Here is a 23,649-nt window from a genome sequence, read left to right as displayed (position 1 = left end):
TCTGTGGGCTCATGAAGTCCTCACAGCACCCCAAGGGCGGAAGTGCTCTCATTGGTCCCATTTTACAGGTGAGAAAAGTAAGGCTCAGAGAGGGTGAGGGATTCGTCCGTGGTCACACAGCTGCTTGGTAGCCAAATCAGATGTTGACATCAGATGGCCCAACTCCTTGTCCTGTGCTTTCTCTCTGTTGGAGTAGCTGGGGTTTGGTATAACTTGTTGCCGTTGCGCATGTGTATTTGTCGCCCCAGATTTCAGTCCGTAAATTCACTCAAAGAGCTGCCTGTTTTTTGGTTTAAAGTGTTTGACAAATAGCAAACAGGGCCACCAGGAGAGCCCAGAGCGGTTGCTGGCGCTGGGTGTGATGAACATCGAAGCTACAGTAGCAAATATGATGTTTGTGGGTGCTGTTTCATTTCCTGTGTTTTGTTTTAAGTAGAGCTCGTTAGCCACAGTAGAACCAGTATGTAACAGATGACAACTGCGGGTGAGCAACATTTAAAGAAACGCCTCAGCCTAATTCCCTAGCTTTCTCACTAGTTCTCAGTGAGATAATTCCTCTAATACTGAGTCTCTCTCTCGGTAACCACATCCCTCCTTAATGAGGAGTTAATCAAAATTCCTGATGATAAATCCTCTATCCAAGGAGCCTGGACCTTTGGCACGTTTTGAAGTCAAAAGCCCTCGCAGGCAGCTTTCTTATCTGCTCGCTGCGTTTCTCCAGCAAGTCGCTTCACTTATTGAGTGCCTGCTGTGTACACATCATCTCTGAACTTCCCCACGGTCTGGAAGTCGGGGTGTTGCCCCGCAGGTCAGGTGAAGCAACTGAGCTTGGGGTGAAGTGGCATGCCTGTGGCCACACCATCCGTGGGAGACAGAGACTGAATTTGCCCCCTGACCTGAACCCCAGCCCTTCTTTCCACTTCACTTATGGGATGAGCATCATGGTCTTTGATTGCTCCCGATTCATCAGGACAGAAAGCCAAAAGGACCAATGGATCTTTGTCTCTCTTACCCTTTCATTTATCTGCTCTTCTTTCTTGCCTGCGTGTTGCAAAAGCTGATGTGGAGTTTACAGCCACCCACGGGTGTCTTTACATTAATTATTTGAAACAACAGGACTGTCTTTTTCGATTGGGAAGGAGGCGTTTTCTGCCTCTTCTTAGAGCAAATTCCTCCTCCCCCATCCCCACCCTGTTCCCTCCAGCTGCTGGTAACAATCGGATACCCTTAACACCAGTCCTCCGCCCTGGCATCCTTGTCAGACCCCTTAGGGAATAGGCCCAGATGCCTTTTCAGCTTAAACTGGACCAGGGTCTTTCCAAAGAGGATTGAAGTGCTTTCTTTGCTCTTGGCTGTCAAACACACCCTCTCTTGGGGTGCCCTGGGCCTGGTTTGTCCTCGAGTGTTTTTAAATACTCTTGGGAAGACTACAACCTTGTTTCTAAGATGATTTCTCTCCAACAGGCAGGTTTCCTATGGTGCATAATACAGATTTGATTTTGCCCAAACAAGCCAGTGAGCATTTATTGAGTTCCTGCTGTGTTTCAAAACACTCAGGATCAAAAATAGCACAAGTGCTCGTGCCCTGAACCTCAAAACAAGAGGGTGTCAGTACACAGTAAAACCATGACTCTTATCATCGCATAAAAAGAAAAATCTTTTCATCTGATGAGTGAAAAAACCCTGGCAGGTAGATGAGGCAGAGATCAGGAGGTGGGAGATGTTTGTTTGGTAAGCTGAGGCCAGAGAGGTTCTTAAGCAGCTGTTGATTTGCAGCTGCAGACAAGGTCTCAGCCCTCCTGGTCCCTGCAAGACCCCCGACGGTTGATGGTTACCCTCGGGGACAGAAGAAGGAGTAGCTCTCACTGGCCATGCCAGCTGAAAAGGAATTAAGGTTCCTTGTAAGCAGTTACTTCTTAAAAAGTCCTCTTGACCCAAGAACAGGACTGTGGGGCTTTTGGGGGATAACAGAAGTCACGGCCCGGTCTTTATTTGCTTTCCTGGCACACTGAGATACTGTTCGGGCCGACTCTGGAACCACTGTGCTCTCTGGCAGGGATTACGTATATGGCACTGGCCTTCTGTCTCTTCTGTGCCCTGTTTTCTTCACAACACACTGGGCTCTCTTTCCCTCCCGTGCTCAGGTGGGGGCTTTGACACGGCTTCTCAGTGGGCGAGAACGGTCTTTAAAGGATTCTGACCAGAAACACCTGTCAGCGCGGCTGTACGTGTCCTGAGTGGGCTTGTGTGAGCCAGAGCCAGCTTTCCAAGATGGTACCCGGCACAGCCAATGAAGGATGGGGCGAGATTGCTACTAACCAGGTCCCAGCTCATAATGTCAGAAGGAGTTGGACTGACCAACCCCCTCTCTCAGCCTGGCAGACTCCTTCCTGTTCATCTATCAAGACCCTTCTCGAGGGACAGCGCCTTGTCGACTTAAAAAATATATGTCCACAACATGAGAGTTGCGAGTTAAGTTTTATTTGGGCAAAATGGGGACCGCAGCGCGGGAGACGGCGTTTCAGATAACGCTGAGAACCTGCTCTGAGCGGGCGAGGTGAGGGGAGGATATATAGGAGTTTTTGCAACAAAGGGCAGGTAGTCGGGAACGTCAAAAGGTTATTGTTAGTTAAAGAAAGCCAGACATCTCAAGTGCAGGAATTTAGCGCTTTTCTGTGTGTGGGAGGATGCAAGAGTCTGGGCTCATTGAAATCATTCCTTTGATGTGCGCCTCAGCTCTCTGGGGCCAGCATCCTGACACATCCTGAGTTCCCTCAGGGCTCACCGCAGGGAGTGGCTGCAGCCTGATGGCTGCTAGATGGCAGGCGTTCTTTTCAGCCCTGAGTTTCCTCGGCTCACTGGCTCACGTTGGAGGGCTGCAGTCGTTGACGACTGTGACATCCTTTGTTTACTGATATGGCAGGAAAGAGTCCATTTCTTATCCCCATGGAAACCTGGAAGCTTCCTAGTCATACCCTGCCTTGTGCTGTGTCTGCCCCTTCTTCTTCCTGCACACACAGGTTTCCCTGGGGAGGAGGGGTGTGGCGATTCACTGGGACCTTTATAGGTTGGAGGAGACTGGTGTCTTAAAAACGTTCCGTGGAGACCCCAGTGTCTCTCTCCAGTGTTGTTATTTGTTTCATGTCATGATTACTACTGAAAATGATTTTGTCGTTTTGTCCTATAGAGGAGGGGAGATTTTAAAAATGACCCAAAAGGATCCACTTAGGGGATAAAGATGCTGGGTGTGCCGTCACTCCATCCTGCCTTCTCTCTGGGATGCACACACTCGCAGATGTAAAACGCACTCTGTTTTAATTTTATTTCATTGGTTAATTCTGTCCCCACCCCCTCCCTTCCTCTCTCTCTCTCCCTCCTTCTCTCTCTTTCCCTTTCTCCCTCTCTCTTCCTCCAAAATAAAGATCACATGGTTTTTCTCGTTGCACCTCTGGCTTCCACACTGCCCCAGCTCTGGGCTCTGTCCCTACCCCCCACCCCGCCCCATGTAGTAGATGCCTGTTTAGCCAATGAGTGAACAGCGGAACAAATTTCCCACCATCACCCTCAGGCCATGGGTCCCCACAGGGGACACTCCTTTGGTTACAGTGATGCTATTGAATCACTCCAAAGATGCTACTGAATTCATTGGGGCAGAATAGGTATTAATTTATGACAACCTTTGCCAACTGTTCCTTAAGGGAGAACTTCAAAACTCCCCTTTGTTTTGTGTTTGCTCGACTGCAAATAGCCAGTGAAGGTGGCAACATCCCGAACTGGTCTTGGCTGTTTCTCCTTGAGGTTCTCAGCCTCAGTCCTCTAAAAACAAGTGATGGCCCCTGAATTCTCACTGCGGTCCATGTGGATGCCCTGTGAAGGACAGGGTCCTGGGAGCCCGGGACCACCACAATGATGTCTGGCCTTCCTCTCTCCAAGGCAAGTGTTCCCTTTATTCCTGGTAATCAAAGATGATGTGTTCTGACGAGACAGCATTTTCTCCTGCTGAGTTCCTATGGCAACGGTTTCAAAGATGGTGAATTTGATTTTTCCTCTTCCTTCTGTAATGCTCTCAGGCTTTCCAAAAATATCCTTATTTCTCTGGGCCTTATGTGGGTCTAGAAATATTCTGCCACAGCAAGTAGGACCACCTCATCCACCATGTAGATATTGTGTCAAAGAGTGCAAGGTGCAGCAAGTAATTGAGAAAACATTTTAAAAATATATATACTTTTAGCATCTACTTTGTGTGAGTTGATGTGCTAAGCATCAGGGATACAAAGAGAAGTTAAACTCAGCTCTTGTCCTTAAAAAGCTCACAGCCCCTAAAAAAGATAAACAAGTACTCAGCTAGCCATAATGCAATGTAATATAATGTAACTTAACATTATATACTCTAATGTAACACTAGTACATAGCTAGCTATAATATAATGTAACATGACATGATGTAATGTTAGTACATAGTGAACTATAATACAATGTAATGTAACAATATAATGTAATGCAATATGATATAATGTGATGTAACATAGTATAATAAATGTAATGTAACATAATAAATATTTCATCAGTTGTAGGAATAAATTAGTGGAGAAAGCCGTTCAGCCTAGAATGACAACAAGGGTTAGGAGCTGGCAGACATGAATATTGATTTCTGATCAGTTACTTACAGCTGTGCAAGCTCAGGGAAATGACCGCCCCTCTCTGAGCCCCCTGTCATCCCCCTGGTGCTGGGCTGGTGTGAGGGTGAAAGAGCACCCACCCAGCCCAGAGCAGCTCTTCCTTGGGACTTCCTGCTCATCCCTGCTGGGCCCCTGGGTGCTCAGGAGAGCCTCAGGAGAGGACGTGAACACAGGTGGAGGACCCACAGGCAGTAGACGGGCAGGTGAGCAGCCTGAGCCGTGAGGTGGCTTTGTGAAAATGCCTGGCGAGTAGAGCTCAGGGGGAGGTAAGAAGGGCAGTGGCAGTGTGGCCCATGCAGGTGATGGGATCTTATGCATCACCATCCCTGGTCAGGAAACTTTTTGAGAGTCACCGTTGCACAAGACTGATGTCACGGTGGTTCCATGCTACTGAGGGGAGGTACCAAAATAAACACAGGAGCTGTGCTAACAGTTCTCGGTGTGCACTCGGCACTGGTCCTGATGGCATTGTGCCTTGTCACATTTGGGGGTGCTGCAGGCGTGATCTCCACCTCTCTCTTTGAGGGAATGAAGCATCTCTCCTCTTGGTCCAGCGCAGCATTGGCACACGAAGGCATCCACATATAGCGGCTATGGAGACGGTTGTGGGGCGATGCCTCACCACACTCTCCCCCTCTCAGCACGTGCCTCCGTTTCCTCTCCCCGCCTGTCCAACGACTGTGATGATGGTACCCAACCCGAGGGATTGTTCATGACAAAATATGATCGTGCGCATAAGATGCCCAGTGCATACCTGGCATAGAGCAGGCTCTCAGTAAATATTAACTTCTATTTTTAGTTCCTTCATTTTGTTTTTAATTAAAAACTCTTCAGCCAACAAGAGTGGCAGGTATTGACATTAGGAAGCAAATATTGCCGTTAACTTCAGTCTCCATGGAAGAAACACACAGGAAGGTGGGTAGCTGGCTGTGTGCTGTCAAGTTTGATAAAAGGGCAGAACTGTTTTTCTCCTTGTGCTTTTTCAACAAAATAGCCAAGCTTGGAGGCCAGTTCTCTGCCAGGATATCATCCCCAGGTATCACGTGACTTCACGAGAAGGCCTTCAGGATTGGTGGTCCGGAGGCCTGGAAGCCATTCCCTCTCTCTTTCTCTCTCTCTCTCTCTCACACACACACACACACACACACTTCTGACTCCTGCCTCTTGCGAGCTAAGGGACCGACCTCGGGCAAACTCCTTAACCCTTTCCGGAGGCAGTTTCTGCATCCGTTTTTGTTGAAGGCCTTAATAAAAGTGACCCGCGCCAGACCCGTTAGCACTTTGAAGATCCAGACTGAAGGCGTGCGGGGAAGTGGCCGCACACCCCACACCCGGCTCTAGCCTCTGCGCTCAGGATGCCCCTGTGTCATCTTGGCCTCTCCATCGGCCCGCAGGTCCCTGGCAGGCAGCCGAACGGGTGTGGGTGAATGACTGCCATCCCGCGATGCTCTTTGCCTGCGGCTTGCAGGGACGGGCGAGCTCATTCTGAGCGTCCTCTGATCTGTTGAGAAAGGGAAACAACATCCCATGAAGTGTGAATTGTCTGAATAGAGGTTCCATCTCAAAAGTCATTTGAATCAAATTCAAGATTCGTGTACAAACTTCACTCTTCCCACCTTCTTAAAGGACAACTTTTTTTTTTTTTAAACAACTTTGTTGGAGTATAATTGCTTTACAATGGTGTGTTAGTTTCTGCTTTATAACAAAGTGAATCACTTATGCATATACATATGTTCCCATATCTCTTCCCTTCCCTCTTGCATCTCCCTCCCTCCCACCCTCCCTATCCCACCCCTCTAGGTGGTCACAAAGCACCGAGCTGATCTCCCTGTGCTATGCGGCTGCTTCCCACTAGCTATCTATTTTACATTTGGTAGTGTATATATGTCCATGCCACTCTCTCACCCTGTCACATCTTACCCCTCCCCCTCCCCGTATCCTTAAGTCCATTCTCTAGTAGGTCTGTGTCTTTATTCCCGTCTTGCCACTAGGTTCTTCATGACCTTTATTTTCCCTTAGATTCCATGGATGTGTGTTAAAGGACAACTTTTGAAGTAAGATAGACACGCAGGAATGTGGACAGCTTTCACAGTCACGCCCATGTGACCAGCACCCAGATCGGAACACAGCCAGCCCTCACCCCCCACCGCAGGAGCAATTCTCACTCTGACACAGGATATTAGTTTTGCCTGTTTTTGACCTTTATAAAAACCACAATTTCCCAGCCTGGACACTATTGACGCTTAGGGCTGGATGATTCTGTGTTGTCAGGGGCTGCCCTGTGCACTATAGCGTGCAGAGCAGCACCCCTGCCCGCATCCCACTAGATGCCAGTAGCACCCGCTCTCCGCCAGCTGAGACAATCAAAAATGTCTGCAGACATCACCAAAAGTCCCCTAAGGGACGGAATCACTCCCAGTTGAGAACCACTGATAGAAATGGAATCACATTGTGTGTTCTTATTTGTGTCTGGGTATTTTGTTTTGTTTTTGTCATCACTGTGTTTGTGAGATTCATCCATGCTGCTGTGTATAATTGTGGTTCATAATCATTGCTGTGTAGAATGCCATTGTGTAAATATGCCACAATTTATGTATCCTTCTACTGCTGATGGGCACTTGGATTATTTCCAGCTTGGGGCTGTTCTGGATGGTGTCGCTATGGACACTTGTGTACAGGTGTTGAGCCTGTACATGTACACCTTTCTGTTAGGTGTATAGTCTGTTTTGTGATGTCTTTTTGCCTCTCCTGCCAGCCCCCATGTGACTTCCATGCCTCCATCACAAGGGAACTTCCTCATATGGTGAAATGCCCTGGCTAAACCCCTGCCCCCTTCAGCCTTCTCCTGGACCTGGTGGCATAAACTCCGGTGTTCTGATTTCCATCACAGCTGATGCATCACTCCAGTTAAGCCACTAACACTGACCACACTGCCCAGCAGGGACCCACAGCCTCTGGCCAACTCATCACCACAACTGAGTGCTCTCTCCTGATGGGGTCTGGGGGGAAGCCTGTTGACCAGCCCTGTAGCCCCAGGGGATGGGACCACTCAACCTTGGGATCCTGTACTCCAAGATGGGCCCTGGGGGGAGGGTGACGGGCAGCAGTTCCCATTCTGGTGACTTTTCACATGACTGTCACTTTCCTTGATCAGAATGTTCTTCTGGCCCATGTTATGTGTTGACCAAGGTGGCAGGATTTGGATGTTAAACTTGCCAGCCCTCGAATCAAAGTCTATGTTTTCTTCCTCCCTTCCTTCCTTCCTTCCTTCCTTCCTTCCTTCCTTCCTTCCTTCCTCTGTCCCTCCCTCCCTCCCTTCTTTCCTGTGTGCCAGATCATGTACATATTTTGTTAGATTTATAGTAGTGTTCTGTTTTATGGTACTCTTGTAAATGAAACTTTTAAAATTTTGAATTCCAATTGTTCCATATTCAATCGCTTGAATATAGAGATATAATTAATTTTTAATATTCACCTTGTATTCTGTGACCTTGTTAAGCTCACTTATGAGTTATATGATCGTTTTGTAAATTCTTTGGGATTTTCTATGTAGACAATCATGTCATCTGCAATTAGAGACAATTTTATTTCTTCCTTTCCCATCTATGTACCTTTTATTTCTTTTTCTTGCTTTATTGCACTGCCTAGAACTTCCAGTATGACATCCTTGCCTATTCCTTAGATCTTAGAGGGAAAGCATTCAGTTTCTCACCATTAGGTATGATATTAGCTCTAGATCGTTTGTGTGTTTGTTTTTTGTATGTGCTCTTTATCAGATTTAGGGAGTTCCCTTCTATTTCTATTTTGCTAAGAGTTTTTACCACTAATATATGTTAAGTTTTGTCAGACGCTTTTCCTGCATCTATTAATATGATTATGTTTTGTTTCTTCTTACTTCTGTTAGTATAGTGAATTACATTAATTGATTTTCGAATGTTGACCCAGTCTTGCATTATCCTTTCTTATATGTTGCTGGATTCAATTTGCTAATATCTGTTGTCTACTTTTTGTCTGTGTTCAATTAGGAAATTGATCTTCCATCTTCTCTTCTTGTCATATCTTTGATTTTTGTAGCAGGATAATGCTAGCGTCATAAACATAATTTGGGAAGTGTTCCAAAAAATAAACTGGAAAGTGTCTTCTCTTCTGTTTTCTGGAAGAGATTGTATAGAACTGGTATTATTCTTCCTTACACGTTTGATAGAATTTGTCAGTGAAACCATTTAGAGATTTCTTTTTTTGGAAATCTTGCCTCAATTTATGTAAGCAATGGTCCTGATGTCAGTTCTGACTGTGACGCCTTTGCAATGTTGTTCAGACTCAGGGGTGAGTCTGGGCTTGGGCAGGGGTCTTAGTTCTGTTCTCAAAGCCTTTATTACGATTCCTTGGTTCATTTCTGTGCATGCACAGCTTGGAGCGAGCCCAGAATGTGTGAGGTTTACACACGGAATTAGGGGACCCCTTCTCCACTCTCTCCCCCCTGAAATTTACCCCCTGGGACGCTCTTTGGCTCCAGGAATGGTCTTTCCTAACCCTCTAGCTAGAAAGTCAATGTTTCTGTCAACTTTCTCCTCCTGTGCTGTCACCCAGCTCTGCACAGCCAGGATGCCTGCTCTGCAAAGCAGGTGAGAAAAGAGAAGGAAAAGATAAGGGGATCTCCCCACACTCTTCAGACTATGGGGGCCCTTTTCTCTGTCCTGCTGGCCAGAAAGAAGGGTTTTCTCTTGTGCTTTAGGTCCCGTGTCACAGCCGCCACCGTCACTGCCATCCAAGCGCAGTCCAGAGACTGAGATTGGCCCTGGGGCAAGTCCAGGAGAGAGAAAAGAGAAAAAAAGAAAGAAATTGGAGATTCTGCCAGAACCCCCAGCTCCCAGGAGCCCCCTCCTCTCAGTCCTCCGTCTAGAAAGAGGGATTTCTCCCAGGGCTTTTCTGTGGAAGCCAGAAGGGAAGGAGGGGGAGCCCCAGAAAGCATCCCCTGCTGTCTGCCTTCAGGGTCCCCTCGCCCAGGCCACCTGCTGTGCTTCCTCGGCAGAGTCCTGGGGCCCAGAGTTCCTAGTTGTGCTGTGTCTTGGCAGCAGAAGCCTTTCATTGTAGTTTTACTGTTTTTATAAGGGTTCCCTGGGTCCGGGGCTAGAATCCTCATTGTTCAGACAGGAAATGTACCCAGCAGTAGAAGTGGCCCAGCTGGGCCTGGAGCCAGGATGGCATGTCCTCCTGGGGCATCTTCAGGCATCCCTGCCCAGTCACGGCCGCGTGGTTACTCCCCTCCCCGGGTCTGGAGGCAAAGCGCCCTTGCGGCCAGCATGGTGCACCCTTCAACCCAGACCTCCTGGGAGTCGTTATGATTAGTAATATCCACAGGCAGGAAACGGAAACTTGGTCCCTTTCTCTCTCCTGCCCTGATGGGCCTTTAAGCCTCACCTTCAGAATGCATTGGAAGGGGATGGTGGTTTATCCTGCAGTGGGCCTTGAATTCCCTTTCTCATGTTCCCAATGGAATTCACTGGAAATTAACCAGATCCAAAAGCACAAAATGGAGAAAATCAAGAGAGATTCACTGTGGCGAGGACAGTGAGAGGACAGCAGGCCCGGCTTTCTGCCCTGGGCCCTTGGGGTCCACCCAGCCATGACAGCAAGGATGACACAATTATGGCTCGTGAGCATTGGGCACTGACAGCTGGGACATTGCATATTTCAGACACGAGCACCCTGGGGTGGGCGTAGGGAGTCCCACTATTAGCCTCATTTTACAGATAAAGAAACTGAGGTCCAGAAAGAGTCAGCCGCTTGCGTGTGTTACACAGCCAGGAAGGGACAGAGCTGGGGCTCTACCTCATGCCTGATTCTTCAGCCCACGGAATTGACCTCAACTTGCCTTGTTCTTATCTCTGTTAAAGTGCAGGTAATTCCATTTTATGACAGTGTGTTTGAGTCTCTATTCCTCTAAAGTGTGAGCCCTGCAAGGTCCGAGGTCACGGGTTACCCCTTGGCATCCCTCATGTCTGTCCCACACCTCCTGGAGCAGAGTGGGCCTTCAGCACATGTTGAATGAATAATGAATGGGTGAATGACACTCTGTATCTATCCAGCCTTTATATTTGGAACACAGAGACCCCTCAAGAATTTAGAGATGAGAGAAATTATCTTTGTAATGTTTGTAGTCTGGCTGGAGGCGTCCCTGGAATTTTCCGATGAACTAGGTCACGCAGGAGCCTGGGCCACAGATGGCAGGCTTCTGCAGAGACAAAACCGAGGGGATGGTTCTTTGTACAAATTCTGAAATTGCAGCTCTGTCTCAGATTGCATGGAGGTGCCAGATTTAGCAAATAAAAACACAAGACAGAGGCCCAATTAAATTTGAATGTCAGATAATTTTTTAGTACAAATATAAATTTTTGCTGTAAGTATGTCCAATGCAATATTTGGGATATACTTATATAAAATTACTTTACTATTATTATACTAAAAATTATTTTGTTGTTTATCTGAAATTCAGATTTAACTGGGTATCCTGCATTTTATCTGAGGATTTTCTTTTTTTAAATTTTTATTGGAGTAGAGTTGATTTACAATGTTGTTAGTTTCAGGTGTACAGCAAAGTGAATCAGTTGTACATATACATATATCCACTCTTTTTTTGATTCTTTTCCCATATAGGCCATTACAGAGTACATAGTAGAGTTCCCTGTGCTGTACAGTAGGTCCTTATTAGTTCTGAGGATTTTATCTAAGGGCTTATGTGACAATCCTCACCACTCAGGCTCTCACTTTAGGGCCATTTATAACTGACTCTGGCCAGTTAGTATCTGGCAAGACTTCTGAGCACTGGGCTTGACCTTGGCGCTCACTCATCTGAGCTGCTCCCTGGTAAGTAAGGCTCAGAGAGGGAGGCAGGGCTCCAGCAGGGCCAGAACCCAAGTCTCCTGGCCCCAAAGGGACAGGGGACAATATGAATGTTTTTACTGCAGTACAACTTTGAAATCCACAGCCCAGGAGCAGTGAATGTAGCTGTGGCTCGGCCAGGATCCTGCAGTGCCAGGGACCTGAGGATGGCCTTCTAGGGAAAAGAGTCTGGTGGAGCCCAGGGTGCAGCCAACAAGCTCCCCTTCACAGAGCCGCCACCAACAAATGCCCATTCTCTCTCATTTCCCCTCCTCTGAAAGGTGCTCATTATTCAGGAAAGTGTCTGGCTGGGCCACCTCCGGTGACCGTGCTTTGAAGATTTCCTTTTGAAAGCATCTTCTGTTCCTTTCCCTGGAGGGGCCCAGCTTAGGGGAGATTTATGTAACCTCCGTCTCCTCAGTGGGAACAGATGGGAACCTGGAGGGCCCACCTCCACGGAGCGGCGCTTCTGTGGGGGGCAGGGTGGGCACCCTGGAGGATGGTGCCGCAGTGTCCATGGCAGCCACGCCCTCCTGGAGCCCCTCCACATCACGCTGGGCCACACATGCCACGCGGTGACCCCAACACTGAAGGATGGGGACCCGGAGCTCTGGGTACCATCTTTGCTTCCGAGGGTGGCTGGTCCTACCGTCTCGTGTGTGATGCTCTCCAGTGTTCAAAGAATTGCTTTTAATGTTATAAAGTTTAAAACACCAAAAAGTGACAGACATCCATATGCCCACTAACCAGAATAGACCACTTTTTAATATTTTATCATGTTTATTCATCTTTTCTTATAATAAAATATTACAAACAAAATCAGTCTCTTTCCCCCCATCTCCCCCTTTCTCAGAGGCAGCTGCTGTTGTAAATCTGGCTGATGTATTTACAATCCATGTCTGTACATTTACATATATGTGGGTCCATGCATAATATATAATATTACTGTTAGGTGTGTTTTTAATTTCAGGGATGGCAACTGAGTTTATTTTGTGACTCGCCTTTCTCCCCAGAAAGCGTTTTTTACGTAGTGTAAGGGTCTCCCAGCATCTCCCTTCTTCTCTGAAGCAGTCTATATTATTTTCCCCATTTTTAAATGAAAAACCTGAGCCTCAGGTTAAGAAATGGGTCTCGGTCCCACAGAAAGGCAGTGTTGGCTCCGGGCCCAAATCTCAGCTTGCCCTCAGGATTCTTGGCTGATGGTCCAAGAATTCATTCATTCACCAAGTATGTTTTTTGTGTTTTTGGTTTTTTTTTGTTTTTTTAATTTATTTAGTTTTGGCTGTGTTGGGTCTTCATTTCTGTGCGAGGGCTTTCTCTAGTTGTGGCAAGCGGGGGCCACTCTTCATCGCGGTGCGCGGGCCTCTCACTATCGCGGCCTCTCTTGTTGCGGAGCACAGGCTCCAGACGCGCAGGCTCAGTAGTTGTGGCTCACGGGCCTAGTTGCTCCGCGGCACGTGGGATCTTCCCAGACCAGGGCTCGAACGCATGTCCCCTGCATTGGCAGGCAGACTCTCAACCACCGTGGCACCAGGGAAGCCCACCAAGTATGTTTTGAGTGTTGGCTCTCTTGTAGGCTCGAGGATACTGTGGGAAAGAGGGAAGGTCCCTGCCTTCCTGGCAGTTACAGTCGGGAGGCCTGTATAGGTAACATTGACCTTGAACACTGGCCATTGACCTTGACACTCTATCCTCGTGTCCCCTCTTCAACAAGCCAACAAGAGTTTTTCTGATCTTGACAAGATCATCTCTGATGAGGAGACGAGTCCCCCACCCTGTGTCCTTCTGATTGTTAATGTCTAACTGAGCAAGAGGAGACTTCTTTCTTGTTCTGCCTCCTCGGGTCACACTCTCTTCTGCATGGTGGACCTCCTAGTGTTTGAAGTTAGGAATCATCGCCCTCAAATCTGCTCTGAGCCGTAACCTCATCCAAGCCACTCATCCCCATCCTCAGGGGTCCAGTGACTACACCTGCCCACGGCGTCGAGAAGGCCCAGTTGCTCATCTCAGTAAGGGCGTGACACCCGGAGGTCATTTCCAAAAATGGCTTAAAATTAGACCTGGCCGGCTGGAGGGCCTTTCGGAAAGACCTTCCAGAGGCTTCTGCCATCACCTGCTTCTGAAGTGACTTCAGCCATCATTCCTTTGTTCTTGCCATGAGTCAGTTTCTGATCAAGTCTTCCCAACTTCCAAATGGCAGAATTGAGGCTGACCTTTTTTGGTTTTCTATTTGTGGGATTTTGCCATGTAAAGTTATTTTCATGTGTAACCCGGCACTTTGAAGTAGAATCTGTTTTACAAAGGAAAAAACATCAAAACCAACAAACCTGAGGGGTTGGATTGAGCGACAGTGCTGGCTGAACTCAACAGAACTTGGTGGGAGTGGAGGGCCGCCTGTATGCAGATGAGTGTCTGATTAATTGATTGCACAAAAGCACACAACTGGAAATGCCAGGTTCCTGATTCCTTCACTTTAGCTTAAGCAATTGGATAAGAGATGCATGTCTCTCGGGTTTGAATTACTACATGAACAAGAGGAAAGAACATTAGGAATGACTGAGCGACTGGTGCCACGTTTGATTTATCACATATGATCTGATTCCCTCCTTGCGAGGGTCCTGCTGGTTCCACGGTATCATCTTCATTACTTACAGGGACAGAAATGGAAGCAGGTTGGTTAAATGATTCGCTTGGCTGTACTATCTGTAATGAAGCAGGATTCACCCCCGAGTCTTTCTGACACTAGAACCCACTCCATCCCTCACACTGAGGCGGCAGAATTGGACGCCACTGGCTGTGACCTCTGGCAGTGCTGGGCTGCCTGTCAGTGAGGTGCAGGGCAGAAGGGGGCTCAGCGCCGGGGAGCTCTGAGAGCCGGTGTATGAAGTGCAGCCGATGGGGAGGCTGTCTGCTGATTTCAAGTTCATTAATTCCACACGGTCGTACTTGTCACTCTTTCTGTGTTACAAATGGGGTTGAGGGAGCATGAGATGAGTGGGGCCATGGCTTTGCCTTCAAGAGTTCCCTGTGTGGTGGGAGACCTACCTCCAGTTAACCGAGCCTGTGGTTGTCACCTTATGTGGCCAGAGACCTTGCAGACGTGATGAAGGTGTAGGATCTGGAGATGGGAGACGATCCAAGTGAGCCCGATAGAATGAGCGCAGTCAGACCTCTGACCTCCAGAACGGTAAGATAACAAATGTGTGTCATTTTAAGCCACTGAGTGTGTGGCAATTTATTATAGCAGCCGTAGGAAACTGACACAGGGCATTAACTACCCACAGGGAAGCAGAGAACAGGAGAGGGGCGCAGGGGGAGGGCAGCTGCCCCCGTGCAGGTTGGCAGTAGGGCTGTGTCAGCCTGGGGGCCGCTCTCTCCTCCCCCCACCAAAGACTCTGTCCAGTGCCCCCTTTTTTCCCCCCCCAGTGAATTGGATGAAAATGCTCATCAAACCCACATATGTCCTGAAGAGAGGAGAGGGCGGAGCAGGCTTACATCCAGAGATCTCAACAGGACGGAAGGGTGGAGTCGTGGTGGGGGCATCTGTCCAAAACCCCAGTGCCCTGGGGGAGGGAGGAGAGGCTGAGGCGGGCCGCTGGGCAGAGAACAATGGGCATGTGATTAATTCCGGGGAGGGGGAGTGCAGCAGGGGCGCCAGGGGAGGGGGCTGTGGAACCAGCAGGGGAGGGAGAAGGGCAGCTTCCTGTCTGGCCTGATCCCCGCTCTCTGACAGATAGTCTCCATGCGCTCACCTGAGTGATGCTTTCGCTGTGGGTGGGTCAGATGAAGATTCTGCCGATTTCCCCTAGAGAAGGGCGGTGCCGTCTCAGGGCAGCAGGAGGAAAGGGTACCCGCCAGGTAGGGGTGGGGTCAGTGGGGGGCTGCTGGAGAGGCAGAATCATCCAACAATGTTGTTGGTCCAAGTTGAGGGTGGGTGTCATTCATCCGTCACTGAACAGGGATTTATCAGGCACGACTGTGCTCCCGACCTGGGCAAGGCTCTAGGAGTTCCACGATGAGAATAAACTCATCTGCTCCCCACGCAGAGCTTCCAGGGGGACGCAGATGGGAACTGCATCTTGGGGTGGGTGCCCCCAAGGAAAGGATGTGGTCTTGGGGGTACTTGGGAGGGAAGGCTACAGTGGACAGTACCATTGGCTGAGATTCGAAGGATGAGTAGGTCTAATGGGAAAGCCCGGGCCCCTCCCTGCAGGCCAGAGCATAGCTGCCTCTGCTGCCCCCTTAGGACGGATGTGCCTGATTCATCTGTAACCCATCTCATCTGCATCACCAGCGGGGGGACAAAAGGAGGTCACAGTTCTCCTATTTAAACTTTCAATTGTATTTCTAATAGAATATATGTTAATTGTCATTCTCATTTGTGCTTGTCATCATATCTCTTAATATATACTACATATGTTAATATACCATTTACTATAATAAACATGTAGGAAGGACCCATATATAAATGCAGCCCTGGATGAAGTCTCACAAAGTGAACTCACCCCTGTAACCAGCAGCCCCGTCGAGGAGCTGCACGTGGCCTATCCTCAGCGCCCCCTGTTGGCCTCTTCCTGTTACTACAGCCCCAGATGACAACTGCCAGGTCCCCACCGAACTAAAGGACCAAGCTGTGTTACTGATGAAATGCCAAGCTCCTCTCAGCACGAGTCTGTCAAAGGCTGCTCTTCTCAGCCCAAGCAGGTGCTCGGAAGCACCCGTTGACACAGTCATGGGCATCCTTTCAAAAGAGGCCATTGAGATTCAGAGCAGGCCACACATGGCGCTGCCTGAAAGTAGCCTCTCTGTGTGAATTCTCTGATGGTTCGTGTTCCCTTCAGATATTCTTTCTTTTTTACTCCTTCCTTCCCTCCCTCCCTCCCTCCCCTCTTTCTCGCTCCTTCTCCTTCCTTGCTCTCATCCCCACCTGGAGCGTGGCCCTCACCTGTCTGGCTCACCACTGTCTGCAGAGTCTAGGACTGAGGTCCCTAGTTAATCATCCCTAATACAAGTCAGACGGGCGGCTGAGTGAGCGGACCCCGCTCTGCTCCCACCACCCCCTGGGGCAGTGCACATAGGCCCGGCCGGAGCGTGGCCCCTGGGGGTAGTGGCTGGTGCATCTCCGGGGCCCAGTACTGAGTCTGACCTGGGAGTCGGAGAGGCTGTGGGCAGAACGGGAAGCACCCTGGCTCCACAGTCGGACGCACCCGACTCTCTGCCCTGACCCCGGCACAGACGAGTACAGTGGCCTTGACCTTTGCTTACCCATCTGAAATGGGGGTACCATGGTATGCTCCAGCAGGATAGTTGGATGATTGAATGAGACTATTTTAAAATCTCTAGCACATTCCATGTCCATAGCTGGGCCTCCATGCTGGTAGTAGTAGTAGTAGCTCAATAAATGTGTATTGAAGGAAGGCTTAACTGTTCAGTGCTCATTCGTTCATGTACCATTAAAAAAAACACGTTTATTATGGGCCTCATACTTACCAGAGTCAACCCTGGGGCTTAAGTCGTGTCAGCCTCTGGACGGGTCTGGAAGGGCCTGGACGGCCTGGACATTGGTCTTCTGGACTGTATCCAGGGCCAGGCCCTCCTTTTGAACAGCCCAACTCACCCCCGCCTGCGCACCTGAGTCTCAGGAATAAGGGGCTTTACAAACGCTAAAAGGAAGCCCTGGTCCCTGGAGTGCAAACCAGCCGCTTCTTGTGCAGCAAAGCAAGGCCTTGGGAGTTAGTTAGTCAATCTTCTGGGGAGTTTGTCCTTGTGCATTAAAAGCTCTGAAGCATCACACCCGCTGACTGGGAATTTCTGTATCTGGGTCTGCCTAATAAATAAAAATGCACATGCAGGGCTTCCCTGATGGCACAGTGGTTAAGAATCCGCCTGCCAATGCAGGAGACACGGGTTCGAGCCCTGGTCCGGGAAGATCCCACATGCCATGGAGCAACTAAGCCCATGCGCCACAACTACTGAGCCTGCGCTCTAGAGCCCGCGAGCCACAACTGCTGAGCCCGTGTGCCACAACTACTGAAGCCCACGCACCTAGAGCCCGTGCTCCGCAACAAGAGAAGCCACCACAATGAGAAGCCAGCACACCGCAAAAAAGAGTAACCCCCGCTCGCCACAACCAGAGAAAGCCCGCATGCAGCAACGAAGACCCAACACAGCCAAAAATAAAATAAATAAAATAATTAAAAATATAAAATAAAGATAAGATAAGCAACTGATATTAAAAAAAATGCACATGCAAGCATGTATGCATACCCAAATGTATGTACAAGGATGTTTACCAGTACATTATTTATAATAGGAAAGCATCAAAATTCCTAAATCTCCAATTCTAGAGGAATGGTTAAATTATGGCTTGTATTTATGATAGAATATTATCCAACTGTAAAACAGTATCTTGATAGGCTTTTAAATACAGGAATATAAAACCAACATGTTTAAAAGTTCTCTCTCTCTCTCTCTCTCACTCTCTCTCTCTCACACACACACACACACACACACACAGGAAAAGATTAGAAAGGAAGATGTGAACAGTGATTATCCCAAAGTCGTGAGATTATGATTCTCTTTTTTTCCCTCCTCTTTTGTATTAATGTTCTATGCTGAGCCGATATTATTTTTACAGTTAGAAGAATAAAGACATTTGGCGATGTGTGCTGTCATGGAGGACCTGGCATTTAGAGAGGGAGGGTCTGTAAGTCCCAGTGAGCTGCCAACTAGCCTTGAGATAGTCTGCTGAGCTGTTCGGGGCCTTAACCTCTTCGTCTGCAAAGTGGGCATGAGTGTCTGCCTCAGAAGGTTGCTGTGAATGCTAATTTTTCTAGGTGAAAGTATGCACTGTCATTTCTTTAAAAGACCCAAAGCAAAGCCCAGTTCGGGGCTGTATCTTCGAGGGGGCTGCTTTACCAGCCTGCTGCCCCTCCGCGGGCAGCCTCCCAGCTCCCGAGGGCTCTGCTTAATTCTCTCTCTCCTTCTTCTCAGCTGCCCATGATGGGAGGCGCCTTCATGGACTCGCCCAACGAGGACTTCAGCGCCGAGTACTCCCTCTTTAACTCCTCCACCAACGTGCACGCGGCCTCCAACGGCCAAGGTCAGCCAGAGGAGCCGCCAAGGTCGTCCAACGACGCCGTCCTGCTCTGGATCGCCATCATAGCGACGCTGGGGAACATTGTCGTGGTGGGGGTGGTGTATGCCTTCACCTTCTGAGCCGCGGGAGCTCCGGGACGCCCCCCCCCCCCCCCCCGCCCCCCGCGCTGGGCTCACAGCGGGGCACTGGCGCTGCTGGCCTTTGGCTGCACCCGCGTTCTAGAACCAGGAGTTCTGACCAGGTGCGCGGTCTCTCCAAGGGGAGCCACCATGCGTCTGGGATTTCCCCAAGCGGCCCTGATTTCAGATACTCCAAGCTGTGGTCCAGCTGATCCAGAAAATATGGGAGCCTGGGCTTCCAGCTTCCGGAGGCACGCCGGGGCGGAGCCTTCGAGGAGTAGACTGGGGAGGTCTTGAAACTGCATTCCACGAACATGAGACCAGAGGGAAGCCAGTCAGTTTAAAATACAGACATGGTTGGATGATCCCTTGCTGGCACTAAATAATCACTTCTGTGTCTTGTTTTTCTGCCAGCTTACCTGAGGGCAAGGGCAGCCCTCAGAACTTGAGTGTTCCCACCCCAATCTGGTTTCCCAGTCAGCCCCTCGGAATATTGGTGGTGGTCACTTGAAGGGTCATAGAACGTTCCTCATTTGACTTGGAAATGGCATCTTTGTTACCAGACACCTGGCCCCTTATGAAACCCAAGGATGGGGGATTCCTGGTGACGTGGATTTCAGGGGTGGTAGTGGTGGTGGTTTTTATCTGCTGGATGGACTTTCTCTTCTTTGCGAAAAGAGGAGAAGGTGCCTTTAAAAATTAGATCTGCCCGGCAGTTAACTCTTTAGATCACCCACTGAAGATGCTCTTTCCTCCCTGAGAAATCACGGAATTTTAGGGATGTGGTGTGTGTACCTCATCGATTGGCGGGTGGGAGGGAGGGGGACGTGGTTTGCCTGTGGTCTCAGGGCATGTAAAGGCAGGGGTCAGAGCAGGAGGGACATTTCCTGACCATCAGTTCTGGGCTCTCTCTGCCCCAACTGAGCACTGTCTTGAGCAGATTCCTGCCTTCTCAGCTGCCCTGGGGAGAATATCCAGAGGGTCTCGAAGTTGTGTGCAGGGTGGGCAGGGAGTTGAGACACCCACACTGTAAACTTGGTTTGGCCACCATGCACTCTTGCAGGTGTAAATGTGTTCTGCCTGAGTCAGTTTCCTTACAAGCTTAAAAGGCAGCGGCTGGGGGGCTGGCAAACCTGGGAGCCCCTCATCAGGACCAGAGCGCTGTTGGCCTTTGGCTGCACCCACGTGCTGGGGGGATCAGTATAGGAAAGGGCTCACTTTTCTTCATGGTGCAGTGCCTCCCCTTCCCGAGACAGCTCTCCCTGTGCCCCCAAGAGTGGGAGGAGCTCAGACACGGGCTTGCTTGCCTACAAGCCAGGAGCGGCTTTCTTCTTGCTTCCTCCCTGCACTGTACAAAAGAAAATAGACGGCATAAACTCCTCCTCTGTGGTTGAGAAGCTTAAAAGACTGGTAAAGAAGCCCTCATGCATATCGGGGGACAATTGCAAAAAGGCTGAATTTGTCACTGTGGTCTCAGGAGAAATGAGTGTTTTTGATACGCAAAGGGACATCTTAATCGTCCAGAGGCAGCCCCTCGTCTGTGGGAGGTCGGTCGGCACCGAGCTGCCACGATAACAGGATTACCAGCCCACGCTCCAGACAGCGCCAGCCGCCAGCTCTTATTGGCTGCATCTGTCACTGTCGCCTGGCGTCCATCCACACGTGCTTCAGTTCAAGCGGAGGTCATGAGCACAGACTGCTGGTGTGACCTTTGCGGAGCGGGAGAAGGGCTGTGGTACCTTTTGCCTGGACTCCTTCTGGAATCACTGACCGGGCCCTGCGGTCTGTAGGCAGGACCAGCCTGGAGGCGGGGCTGGGTGGTGGCCATTGTGGGCACATCATTCCAGCTGCTTCTCCAGCAAACTCCTCTCCGCCAAGGCCTGGCATCTGCCCCGTGAGCAAGGTCTTTCTTAGACACGCGGCTCTATGAGGGAACCCAAGGGGGGAACTCCAGAGCCAGGGTGGGGAGACAAGGTGTCTTCATGGGGGCCATCCAGCCCAAATACCCTGATTCTTTGCCTTCTGACCCCACATCCCCAGGGAGCCTGCAGCCCTGTAAGAGGCAGGTGGCAGCTCTCCGTTCTCAAATGGCCTGTGGAGATGGCTGTGGGAGAGGAGGTTCTATGTTTGATAACAGGGGGAGGAATGGGGAAGGGAGAAAAGGTTGGCTTTTAGCTCTCAGGAGACCGCCAGCCTTCCGGGGCAGCCCTGGTGGGCCCCGTGTTTGCTGGGTGTTTCTGGGCACAGAGGTATCCCCTATGAAGGTTTTGTTTTCCCTGACATGAAAACTGACATGTTGTCAGTTAAATTCAAATTTCAAGTCTTTCTTTTCAGTGTCAGGGCCATAGATGGTCAAGAGCTTTAAAGAGCTTCTTGTCTAAACTGTGCATCATACGGATCACAGTGACTTGCCCAGGGTCACCCCATCTCCATCTCTTGTTAATTTTTTTTCCACCTTCACTCAGATAACAACAGGGATCGATGCGCATGTTAGATTTCTAGCCAGAGTGCACTGCCCTTTCCCTCCTGCTGCAGTTGGGAATGTCTTTGATGTTAAGTAAAGGCCAAGAGATCTGACATCATCGCTTGAGTCTTGTGTCCAAGCCTTGTGCCAGATTCATAGGCACAGATTTAATCCTCACGGTTACCTTAGAGTATCATTGCTCCAACACGCAGATAAGGGACCAGAAGCTCCGAGGAGTGGAATGACTTGCCCGAGGCCACACAGCAGGAAAGTGAGGCTCAGGCTGAACTTGAACCATCTGGTTTAAAACCAGGCTCTTTCCGGAACCCCATGCTGCCTTCAGTGGCTGGGTGGCACCTCTAGGGCACATTTAAACCAGGCCCTGAGTCTCCAGAGGCCGTTTCCGGAGCTCCCGCATCATGACGTGGCCCGAGTGGGCTCTGGCTTCTGCAGGTTGAAGTCTCTGACCATCCTTGGAATGCGGCATGCTTATCCCCCTCTCTCTGCCCAGGCTTTGGGGGTGGTGGTCCCTGTTGCCTGCCCCCCCCCCCCCTTTAAGGTGAACTCAAGTCTCTCTGCATGGCCAGAAAAGTTCCCAGAGACCAGCTTTCTCGGGACCCATGAAGAAGGCCCTGGCCCAGACCCGGAGCCCCACGGAGGGACCCACATGAGGAGTGAGACTCACGCAGCCAGAATTGATAAGCAGAGTCGTGGGATGGTCTGTGTGGCAGGTTGGGCCCCAGCCCAGGCTCAGGCCTTCCGCTGAGCCCCAGGGTTCTCCCGAGCAGCTGGGGATGGCTGCTCCTCTCTCGGACCCCAGCCTGGGGCTCCCGTTCTGGCTTCTCCCAGGGGAGGCTGGCCCCTGAGCCCACCCGGGCTTGACAGGTCCGTGTGGAGGAAGGAGGGGCTTGCCTCTTTCTCTGCTCCTCAGGGAAGGGGTCCTACCATGGCTGGAATGCCCCCTGCACGCCCCTCCATCTCCCTTCTGCAAGCTGTGGGTGTCGCACACCTGTGTGCGTTTGCACTTCACCGCACAGAGCAGCTCTTGCTTTATGAGGTCGTGAGTTGCAGTCCTTGGAGCTTTGGAGGAGAGGCCAGGCCAGGGGACACTTTAGCCGGGCATGTCCCAAGGGGATTCCGCCTCCTGTAGGCCTTGGGAGAGTCAACCGCTCTGCCGGCCCCTCTGCTCTGTCACTGCTGCCCTTTCCATGGGATCAAGAGGCAAATGAGACTCCCTTGACCCCGTCTACCCCGCAGAGAAAGACGCTCATATTTCCTTTCAGGGGTCCCCCGGAATCTGAGGGAGAAAAGCCAGGAGGACAGGCTAGTACCACTGGCCTCGAGGGACAACAGGCCATTTTCCAGCTTGTTCTGAACGGAAGGACTCGCTGCCCACCAGCCCGCTGGCATCTGTCGGAATCCCTCCCTGGAGACTGGAGACACTTGGCTGCCATCTACACTGCTGCCCGATTCCTTCCAGACAAATGGTCCTCTCCTTCTGCAGGAACTTGACCTTCCCTCATTATTACTAGTGATATTATTAACAATGATTATTGCTGTCATTACATACCTTCCTTGTGCTGTGTGCTGTATGTATCTCATTTACTTCTCAAATCACCCCTCGGGGACAGGAGTGAGGGTACAGAGAGGTGCACGGTAATTATTGTCACATTTTTCTGTTGAGAAAGCTGAGGCCAGGCTGTGTGCCCAAGAACCCATAGCCGAGGAGCGGTGATTCAGACCCGGGTCTGCTGGCTCTGCAGGCTGGGCGGTTACCCTGCGTCTCTGTCTCCCTGCATCTGCACCCTCCATGATGAGCCCTCTGGGATGGACCAGCCCGGGATGGGCCTCTGAGGCTAGGCTGTTCTGGTCCTGGAGAAGGGATTTTGAGCGTACGTCCTAGAAAGGGGCGGGCAGCACTGCCCAGGTATTTTATCAGTTGCAGACCCTCAGAGCAGCAAGAGGCTTTAGAGAGCATCTAGTCAGGACCTTAACTTTCGGGAGGTCAGCTGGGGCCACATCATAAATTAGTGGAGAGCTGACAGGTCCCCGGATGGATGCCTGGCCCAGGGCGCTGTGCATTCACTGGGGAACACAGGGGGGCCCTGGATGGCCAGTCCCAGCCTTGGGACAGGCATCATGTTCTCTGCCAGTTGTCATCTGGGCCCCTTCACCCCTTTGACTGTCCCCAGAGCAAGTCCTGGGTGGGCTGGGCTGCCATGATGGAGATGCCCAAGGAGCTGTGCTTCTGGCCCAAGGGAGCAGTTGGAACCGGAATGTCCCGTGTTTGCCTGGCGCATCTGCTCCACAGGGCCCTGACGTCAGCCATGTGGTGAGAGGGTCACGATAGGGATGGAGGGGAGGCTGGGTGACTGAGCACTGAGAGCCCACAGGGGTGGAGTCTGTA

At 50.3% G+C, this 23,649-nt stretch overlaps 1 protein-coding gene across 2 annotated transcripts in view; it reads left to right on the top strand.

The window, feature by feature from the left end:
- C1H14orf132 (chromosome 1 C14orf132 homolog) overlaps window positions 1-22,811 on the top strand; it is a 47,660-nt gene extending 24,849 nt beyond the window's left edge. The window contains exons 2-3 of one of the 2 annotated variants that reach the window (XM_068540990.1): window positions 18,554-18,662; window positions 22,526-22,811. In XM_068540990.1, coding sequence (XP_068397091.1) covers window positions 18,554-18,662; window positions 22,526-22,617 — 201 coding nt within the window. In that variant the 3' untranslated portion in view covers window positions 22,618-22,811. Of the gene's footprint in view, window positions 1-18,553 lie in introns of both variants that reach the window. The other variant, XM_068540980.1, reaches the window with a different exon arrangement.
- The last annotated feature ends 838 nt before the right edge of the window (window positions 22,812-23,649 follow it).

Source organism: Eschrichtius robustus, chromosome 1 (assembly GCF_028021215.1).
Source record: "Eschrichtius robustus isolate mEscRob2 chromosome 1, mEscRob2.pri, whole genome shotgun sequence".
Taxonomy (NCBI): Eukaryota; Metazoa; Chordata; class Mammalia; order Artiodactyla; family Eschrichtiidae; genus Eschrichtius; species Eschrichtius robustus.
Note: the sequence above shows the minus strand (reverse complement) of the source record. Positions and strands in the feature narration are given on the sequence as shown.